The 10,328-nt window shown below is 35.1% G+C and overlaps 1 protein-coding gene across 2 annotated transcripts; it reads left to right on the top strand.

Moving 5' to 3' along the window:
* Nucleotides 1-745: 745 nt before the first annotated feature.
* LOC129308671 (SNF1-related protein kinase catalytic subunit alpha KIN10) lies at nucleotides 746-9,831 on the top strand. 2 transcript variants are annotated; one of them, XM_054949962.1, is made up of 11 exons: nucleotides 746-993; nucleotides 4,716-4,910; nucleotides 5,216-5,400; nucleotides 5,747-5,929; nucleotides 6,053-6,184; nucleotides 6,728-6,913; nucleotides 7,404-7,493; nucleotides 7,561-7,644; nucleotides 8,648-8,788; nucleotides 8,972-9,208; nucleotides 9,365-9,831. In XM_054949962.1, the coding sequence occupies exons 2-11, from the start codon at nucleotides 4,724-4,726 to the stop codon at nucleotides 9,476-9,478; spliced, it is 1,539 nt and encodes a 512-aa protein (XP_054805937.1). In that variant the 5' UTR covers nucleotides 746-993; nucleotides 4,716-4,723; the 3' UTR covers nucleotides 9,479-9,831. The 2 variants fall into 2 exon arrangements, with proteins under 2 accessions (XP_054805937.1, XP_054805945.1); XM_054949970.1 differs by having other exon boundaries at nucleotides 746-998.
* Nucleotides 9,832-10,328: the final 497 nt, after the last annotated feature.

The raw sequence follows: 10,328 nt of genomic DNA, 5'->3' as shown, positions 1-10,328 counted from the left end.
TGAACCAACAAGCAAAACCAACATATAGCTCAATATATTTAGTAATTTTAACACTTTTTGTAAAATCATCACATATCATAAAAGTTTTACACTCTTCAAATCAGTAACTCTATTAATTAGAAACTCATTGTGTAATTTAATACTGCACACATCTCAAACCTTTATATCCAAATTTCTTTTCCTGATGCCTTGTTACTGTAAATTTGCCAATGATCTAAAGGTTATCATTGATCATGAGCTTTTGATCCATCCTTCGATTTCCTTGATCACCACATTGCCAATTTAAAGATCCTTCTTTCGTTTTCCAATCCACTGCTTCTCACTTTCCGCTCATGTTCAATAGGCTTTAGACAATTGGTTGATGCTCATATATTTAAAAAGAGTGACTTTAAGTTTGATTTAACTTCAATAAATAACTAACTCGACTAATGTCTGAATTTGATACTTAAACTAATTTTTTTTTTTAAAGAAATCAAAATAAATTAAATTATCACTTTTTTATAAAATTACTGCTTGCATTTCAATAAACAGAAAGGCTGATTTAAAAAAAAAAAAACACTAGTCAAAGTAAAAGCATAAAATTGAATAACAATATATACGTGACAAATCAGCTGGCGCAGCATGGCAGACATGTGATAAAGATTCATATTTTATTTTTCTACATTACAATATGACCTTTTTTTTATTTTTATTTTTATTTTTCCCATTAACACAGCATTGTAAGATTCGTTTCATGAGGAAAGCTTTTTGTGTGAGAATTGGGAACCTATTTAAATGTATCGTCTGTAACGTAGTAGCAGTCAGTCCAGTGATGCGTACAACGAAGAAGGAGAAGCCGATGGTTTCTTGGTTCCCTTTTGCTGTTCCCAACCCTCTGGTTTAGGGTCCTCCACTTGCCCATCAATCTCAGTTTTCTCACCTGTCGCATCGTTGCGGTTCGATTTCGCTGCTGCATATCTAAGCATCTTGTAATATTGGTCGATTCCCTCGCCAGTAAGGTTTCGGGGTTCTCTTATTCGATTACCAAAATTGATTCTTTATTTTGTACTTCTTTGATTCCGTCTAGATTATTTACTGCTGAGATTCTTCACATTTCTTCCTCGTTTAATATAAGTTAAGGTTTTCAATCGGAAGGTTGCGTTGGAAATTTAGGGGAACTGGGTTGCATTCTATTTAGGAAAGATGGACTGTGATTGCAAAGATGATATTGGATTGTTTCTCTTCATTTATATTCCGGAAGCTAGCTAAAGGAAAGATGATTTACTTTGCTTTCCATTTCTTAATGCTTTTATTCATTACTCTTCCCGTATGGAACTTTCTAAATTAATCGTAATCTTTTCTGAATCTGTTTTGATGATTAAGGCCCCAATGTCCTTAAAGGGAATATTCTGATAACAATAAATTCAATGTTAAACACTTCATCCTCGTTAAAAGTGATGGGCAAAAGTACAGTTTTTTCCCGTCTTGCATGGACGCTGGTACAGCAACCTGACAAAAGTTTAAGAGTTACGTTTGTTGCATTGTGTCTAATATGAGTGCTGACACAGCGACATGCCAAAATTTGAAGTGTTGCGTTTGTTGCATTGTGTCTGATATGAATGTCTGACATGTTTAAACATGAACATGGCACCCTTTTCAAGTGTCTGATCTTTATTTTTGTACCAAGTTTTATTTATTTCCTAAGCTCTAACACTGTTACAATCATTGAGATAATTTGATGATGCAGATCCTATATGGGGACCCCTGTGTGAAGACAATAACAAACTGGAAAATAATACTGGAAATCAAAACTCTGTTTAACCCCTTTGCGTCCTTCAAATTCCTAGTTGCAAAACAAAGGGTACACAATTGGTTGTGAACTAAGCATGCCCAAATTGTACTATAGGATCATATAATTGATAAGCAGTAGCAATCATGGTGTGCGGCAGACTGCTGTGAGATTCATGCACTTTACATTCTAAAATATGGCTGGCACTTTTGAAAATCCTGGTTCGCATTCTGGAGTTCAATCTCATGGAATATGATTGGTTTTTGATTAAACACGCTGAAATTTTATACTAGTATCATATAATTGTTAATTTTTTGCCAGAGCAATCATTGTATGTGGCACATTGCTGAAGTTCTGTTCCATGTGACGTTGTCACACAGGACTCTCATTATATGCCACTGTGCTGTGTGGGGCATGAGGCATTCTCTATAGTTCATTGTGTATGCCATATCTACTACATGACGATAAGGCCAAAAGAGAAACCCTATGTTGTGTTCTGTTTTCTCCTTTCTGTTCTCTTCCTTTTGCTTTGTGATAACTTATGTTGATCTGAAGGACTCGCCCTTCTTTTTTGTCTTTTCTTTGAAATGGGACAGAAACTTAGGATTGTTGAGATTGAAATGGGTTTTGTCAGATTCATGAGGGAAGTACTAAAATATTGTTAACTCTATCTTCTACTGTGGATTCAACTCGCTGTGTCCCCTTGACTGATTTTTTTTTTAAATAATGTTAAAAAAAATTCTGCATTTCCCAGAAAAAGGGGGAACAATAACCTCAAAGTAGGGGACTTGTTCACCTCTCTCTCCATCTCCTTGATTCTTCATTTAAATATAATTTCTTAATTAGCAGAAGAAAGGGGTAAAGGAAATAAGAAGACATTCTTTTTTAAGTGCTCAGGACTACAAAAGCCCTTTATGCTAATTGCTCCATCAATAACTGCTTTATTGTCTTTAATTGCAACTTATGCCATGCGGATGAGAAGGAAAAATTGAGTATGAAATGGATAGGAGTATACAGAAATTTTTGAAAATATAGGATATGGTATGGGTAGATATGTCAGCATAATTCTTAAAAAATAAGTTAGTCATATTGAATGATGTTCATGCTTTGTTTGACATACAACTAATATGTGTAACACATCTTTTGTTTGAACAAGATTTTCTTTTTAACATAATCTAGATCTTTACGATCCATGACCACACAGTCACACAAACTTTTACAAGTTATAATAGTTGAAGCACATGATACATGAAAATTTATGCCTGCTGTTGATGGTCATTTCAACTTGATAGGTTAAGTTGTTTATGAAGGCTTGTAAATAATTTTGTGATAATCTCTAACATGCCCCTTCACACAAAAGCCTGTAGGGCTACAAGTTGTGGACAAAACAAAAGTTTGTTGTACCTAGTGTTGAAAGTTGAAACTTTAATTAAGAGAATGAGAGGTGATAATGATTCAACTCTAGGCTTCTTGTTTATGTAGGCTTTAATATCATATCGATGATTGTTTCAACTCAAAGCTTAGGTCTATAAGAGAATGCTTATGAATATTTATATTGTAGTCTTTTGGCACAACTTTCTAGATGCTTTATAATGCATTGATACAGTATCAGAGAAACGGGACACTGCATAAAGGATGGTTGCAGAGAAAAGAGGGGAGATGTTTGTGATCTTTTCTCTCTTGCCTGCCTCCCCCCCCCCCAACAAAAAAAAAAAAAAAACAACAGCAAGCCTTATCAATCAAGCACGTAAACAAAAACCCACATACACAAACAAGCACGTGTGCGCATGCATTTATTACTTTCCTACAATTATATCTTGCTTCAATTGATAAAACCGGATAAATTTGTAGTAAACTAGACTCACAAATGATACAAGTTACTGCCGAACTCATCAAATTGAAATACTACAAATGAATATACTCATCTCAAAATGAGTATTAAGAGAATATAAGGTATAGTTGAATGATAACGTCAAGTGAGATTGAAGAGCCAATAAAATCCAAAAAATGGAAGATTTATACCTCATCCAATGGAAAATTTGAAACCAAAGATATTAAATGCTCCTAAGATAAAGGACTATATAAGAACAAGATGATGAAAGAAGGTAAAATAGAAATTTAAACATGCAACAAAATTTCCTAATCCTTAACATCTCTTAAGGGAATCTTTCCTTGAAAAAAAAAAAAGTTGAGGCTTGAGCTAGCATCAAAGAAGTCACTAACGTTATCCTATCAAACCTAGCACATGATGCATCCAAGGCATGGGCCATCCTTGAAAAAGGATCAATTTGCTTGGACTAAATATTTCAATTTGCGACAAAAACTGCGCATTGTCACAAAATACTACCCTTTATCATCCCTCCAAACCTTTTAACTAAATAGGAAAAGTTTCCCTTGTTTGGGCTTGGGAAGTTGATTATAATCCTTGCTAATCATGAACAAGAAGTAAAACATCAAGTCCCATCCTACTTTTGACTGCAATTATATATGCAAATGAGACAAGGCCAGTTGCAAAATGGGAGTTCAAGCTTAGAGTTATGTTAAATTGGGCTTATCCTTTTGTTCAAGTCTGGTTCTTGAAATGAAATATGGAGTCCAGCCTGAATAAATAAGGCCTTGTCCGGGTATCCCAATGGACCAGGCCTTAAAATCTTGCTTGGCTTTAATGCAATGTGAATCTGCCTTGATATGCACATTTATTGCATTAAATTTAATGTCTCTTGAAGACTTTGTATCTAAGACTTTATATCACTTGGCAATTGGGATTCATATTCAAGTTCTGTGAAAACCCCAACAGAAACTTGATGTAAGATTTCATCTTTAGTGAGTGCATGTAATATCTAATGAAATCTTGATTTCGTTTCTTCTTTGTTTGTATTTATACATGTACTGTCGCACAAAGACATGTTCAATTTTGATCTTGTTTGTTTCTTAACCATGCCTCTAGATTTGAGAATGGATGGTTCAACTGGTCGTGCTAGCAGTGCAGATGTGTTTTTACCAAATTATAAGTTGGGGAAAACACTTGGGATTGGATCCTTTGGAAAGGTGAAAATTGCAGAGCATATATTGACTGGCCATAAAGTTGCCATTAAGATCCTCAATCGGCGCAAAATAAAGAACATGGAAATGGAAGAAAAAGGTTTGTGATGTCTGCTCATGAATAATCTTCAATTTTCTTAATGAGCTGAGATTTTTATCTTTCTCAAATTTTCTGCAATTCTTGATTTATATGTTCAAAGATCACCAGGGTATGCAATGTTGTGATATCCATAATTTTTGTAATGGTACATATTGTTGGGGAAAACATAATTGATTTCTTATGCTTTTGTTTTCAAATTCTGCATGTCTGCTGTAGGCCTTCATGTTAATTAAATATGCTTATCTGCTTTTATCATTGTTTGATTCTTTGCCCCCTGCTTTGTTTTCCTCCATACCTTGCTGCAGTGAGAAGAGAAATCAAAATTTTGAGGTTGTTCATGCACCCCCACATTATACGACTTTATGAGGTCATAGAAACTCCAACAGATATATATGTTGTTATGGAGTATGTAAAATCTGGTGAACTCTTCGATTACATTGTGGAAAAGGGCAGGCTGCAAGAAGATGAAGCCCGTAATTTTTTCCAGCAGGTAGGATTGACATCTATTTTGTGGATCTCATCAACTAATACTTTTTGTTTGAGATATGAATAAAAACAATCATGGGCTTTCTCTTAATAGTTTAAGCTTTGGGATAAAGTGGTCCTTGACACAGAGCTTCTATGACCAAGTGATCTAGAGTTCAATCCTTGTTGAACAAAATATTTGGGTCTTTGCTTTGTCTTGACTTCAAACCCAAAGGGTATTTCCAATAGGTGGTGTTTTAGATTAATTAATAAAACTAATCATAGGCCTTCCCCTAACAGCTTAAGCTTTTGGAATGAAGTGGTTGTTGACACTCATGCCAGATTAAAACTACTTTTTGTGTTGGAGGCAGATAATCTCTGGTGTGGAGTACTGTCACAGGAATATGGTGGCTCATAGAGACCTTAAGCCAGAGAATTTACTTTTGGACTCCAAATGCAATGTCAAAATTGCTGATTTTGGTCTAAGCAATATCATGCGTGATGGTCACTTTCTTAAGACAAGTTGTGGAAGCCCAAACTATGCTGCTCCAGAGGTTTTGTGTTCTTTATATTCTAATGCAATGAGTTAGCAGAACTATATGTTAGAGGATTACAGAATGTATAATTTCGTCCTTTGTGATTCCATCTTTTCTTGGTTTCACTGCTGTGTTTCTCAGGTTATATCTGGAAAATTGTATGCTGGACCTGAAGTAGATGTCTGGAGCTGCGGTGTAATTTTATATGCTCTTCTCTGTGGTACCCTTCCTTTTGATGATGAAAACATTCCAAACCTTTTTAAGAAAATAAAGGTATTGCTGATGTGTATTGTGTAGAGAACTGTCTGACTATTAGTTTTGTTCATTACTTATTTGCACATTGCTTAATTTAGCTTGTGCAAAGAAGTGCATGGTTCAAAGTTCAGGGAGATTTTGTATAATTTAGGCTTTTGTTGGAGGGGAGGGGCTCCCCTCCCCTTGTTTGGTAAAGTGGAGGGGAGGGAAATTTTTTTAAAATTTTCCCTCCCCTCCCCTCCAAAACCTCCCCCCCAAATTGGGGGGCTCCCTCTCACACCCCTCCCCTCCCCTCCAACCAAACATAGCTAGTCTCTTTCTTTTTGATGGGTTTGAAAGAAGTGATGCCTAATGCTACTTAAAGTGTTTGGAGGCTGAAAATTTGAGTTTAGGCTGTTGCGATGAGACAAAAAAAATGGATGATGTTCTATTTTCATTGATCCTATTTGAGAACTCTCCTTCATCCAAATAGATTTGTCCTTTCCATAGTTTTATCTTGAAATGAATCAATTTTGCTTCCCAAGTGAACCGCCCTACTTTTTTTTTTTTTTTTTTTAACAGGGTGGGATCTATACTCTTCCCAGTCATCTATCCGCTGGTGCTAGAGATTTGATACCAAGGATGCTTGTGGTTGATCCTATGAAGAGAATGACCATACCTGAGATTCGCCAACACCCATGGTTCCAAGCTCACCTTCCTCGTTATTTAGCTGTGCCCCCACCAGATACAATGCAGCAAGCAAAAAAGGTTTATTTTTCCTACATTGGTTTTGACATTGCTTATTCTTTTTCAAGTAAGGTTTTGGTTTGTTCCCACTTCCCATCTATTTCACCATCAAGATCTTTGTAATTGGTCTATGCCTCAATGTTATTCACCTTATTTACATATTCTACTAAAAAGCCTTTCTATTTGCAATAGGTGTAAATGCTTGCATTTGTATTTGGTTTTCTACTTAATTTTCAAACCACTAGTTTTATGAAAAAGAGGCATGTAGTAGTAAGTTGTTTTCTAGTTTTATAAATGCAACATATCTGGAGTTTTCAGGCTTTCAGCTGCATGCTATCTTGTCTCCCCACTGCCCTGTTCCCCTCCCAAAAAAAAAAAGGTCATGCTCATTATATGCGTGCGCGAGAGCTTGCAGACGGAAAAGTTTTGCATATATCTATTCTTGTTACTTGATATAGCCATTGTCAACATTAAAACTGAAGTTAACCTTTGTCTGTTTTTTAAAAAATAGATTGATGAGGAACTTCTTCAGGAAGTGGTTAACATGGGATTTGACAGGAATCAACTGGTTGAATCTCTGCGGAACCGGATGCAAAATGAGGTTTTCACTCTTAATTCTCTACTTATGTCACTGCTTATTTGTCTTGTAACCCTATCATGTTTTTCAGGGTACTGTAGCATACTATTTGTTATTGGACAATCGGTTCCGTGTTTCCAGTGGCTATCTTGGAGCTGAATTCCAAGAGACAATGGTTGGTTTATCTTCTCTGTTGTTTCAATTTCAGTAGTATTACATCTTTGTAATTACTATCTACTGATCCTGTAATATTTGTTTTCCAATGTGAACTGGAAATGTTGCTAATTATTTTCTGTATTTCAGTTGTGTAAAAGGCAAGGCTTTCAAAACTGAACCGAACCAAATCGGCTGGTTCAGCTAGTTGGACTGAGAACCAGCCTAGTGTCTGATTTGGTATTGGAGGGTAAAATTGGGAACTGTTTCGAACCAATCCAAAACCATTCAAACTGGCAAACCGAGAAACAGTTTGAGCTGGGCAGATTTTCTTTTAATTTTTTAATTTTTAAAAATTCAAATCATATTTTAAGCTATATTTTATGCATATTTATACTTTCTAAGCATTGAAAAAGGAAAACTAGTGGGAAAACGTGCAAGAAATATGTATATATATTATTATAAAACTATAAATTTTAAAATAATTATATACTTTATATAAACATTACATCTTATAATTATTTTATTTTTATTTTTTAATTATAAAGTATTTACTAATTTTCTTACATGATGTTTTTGAAGAACAATGACAATATTTTTGCTAAATTGAAGAGAAGGCAACCTCTCACCTTCTTGCCTTCCAATTTTCATATACTAATAAAATGATATTTAATAATAAAAAAGTAAAAATTATAAATGTTCAAATGATATTTCATAAAATATTTCCTCTAATGTTATATTCAACACATAACAATAGAAATATATTAACTTAATCATATTCGATCCAATCATGGTCTGGCCTTTGACTTTGCCTGGTTCAATAACTCGTTCAGTTTTTAAAACGTTGGTAAAATGTAAATCATGTAAGTTGATCCAACTTTTCCAAGCTTGGAGATGGTTTCTTATGGATGATGTAATCATTTATGTTATATATCTAGTGATATTATATTTTCTTGTTTCTTTCTTTTTTAAAACAAAGCTCGATGTACGGCTAATTTGTTTTCGTATTATGATTTGACTGTTAGGACTCTGGTTTTAACCGTATTCATCCTAGCGGAGTTACTGCTCCAGTTGTTGGTCACCGCTTTCCAGGGTTTATGGATTATCCAGGAGCAGCATTAAGATCCCAGTTCCCTGTTGAGAGAAAATGGGCCCTTGGGCTTCAGGTACACTCTTTACTGAGTTTGGGTTATTGCATTTGTTTAAACAATCCATTGATTGTGAACTCCTCTCAAAGCATGATCTTTAACCTTTGGTATAAGTATAATGTTCCTTTTGAGCGGCATCAGAGAGATTGAATTTTGATGAACTTGTTTGGTTAATGTTGTTCTATCTGTTAACTAATGCAGTCTCGTGCTCATCCTCGTGAAATAATGACTGAGGTCCTTAAAGCTCTGCAAGAATTAAATGTGTGTTGGAAAAAGATTGGACCTTACAACATGAAGTGCAGATGGGTTGCCGGCAATCCTGGTCATGACGGAATGGTAGACAATACTTTGTATGGTAATCATTATTACAGAGGTGATTCCACCATCATTGAGAACGATTCTGTTTCTAAGCCAAATGTGGTTAAGTTTGAACTTCAGGTAATATATTATAAATCGGTAAAGGTTCTTAAGATTATTTTCATTTCCCCACCTCTTGAGTAATGCACTCGTTGCTTATATTCTCCTGTCTATAGACCAACTCTTGTATCAGCATGTTGACATCCCAGTTTCATTCATATCATGGGTTTTTGACAGCTTTACAAAACTCGGGAGGAGAAATATCTGCTTGATCTGCAAAGGGTCCAGGGCCCACAGTTTCTGTTTTTGGATCTTTGTGCTGCTTTCCTTGCACAGCTTCGTGTCCTCTAAGGTGAAGAGGATAATGCCTTCAAGGGAGATTGACTTGTGCCCCGTGTTGCCTTGTTAATAGGAAGCTTACATTGTATATAAGTGGCGGTGCGCTTTCTATCCAGAGTCTCTCTTGAGATCACCTGTTATAACCCCCAGTTTTTATGTGGGTGATTGCTGATATGGGGCCAATCTTATTGAAATTAATGGCTTCCTTAATTATGATATTTGACTGTATTCTGCTTTTTGCATTGGGAATTGAATTTTCTTCATGTTTGTCTCCGTTAATGTTGTGAGATAATTAGGCCTCCGAACAGAACAGTGTTCTACTACAATATTCTGGCATTCTACCGTTGCCGTGCTTTAAACGACTTTATGACTCTCTAGAAAGCTTGCTGTTTAGCCTGTATTAACTTCATTCCACGGTTAGCTATGGTTGAATTGGAAAGAAGTGGAGTGTTTGATTTGATACTGGTGGCATACTGCATGTAATTGAATTGCCAAAAAAAAAAAAACATTTAGATACCTCTAACATTAGGCAGTTTTCTTATTTAGTCTAAAAATTTTCAAACAAATATAAAATCACACCATAAAATTAATGAGAGAAATTGTACTATTACTAGCACAAGTGTTTTCCTTCAGTTCAGCGGGACATATTGCCACTTTTTTTTTTTCACATTTATATAGTAGTAATAACTTGATCGAACAAATCATGTTCAGCTTTACAAAATCATGGTCCTGAAAAAAAAAAAAAAGAAGTTAACATGACCTAAAGTACCAAAAAATTTAACTACACATCAGAGACTTATGATAAATCGGCCACCAACTTCATGCCAAGGTATGAGCACAAAAAACTAAGCAAAAACCTTGA

The sequence above is a fragment of the Prosopis cineraria genome, unplaced genomic scaffold (assembly GCF_029017545.1).
Source record: "Prosopis cineraria cultivar Desert tree isolate PC_DT_omini unplaced genomic scaffold, ASM2901754v1 PC1, whole genome shotgun sequence".
NCBI classification, from domain to species: Eukaryota; Viridiplantae; Streptophyta; class Magnoliopsida; order Fabales; family Fabaceae; genus Prosopis; species Prosopis cineraria.
Note: the sequence above shows the minus strand (reverse complement) of the source record. Positions and strands in the feature narration are given on the sequence as shown.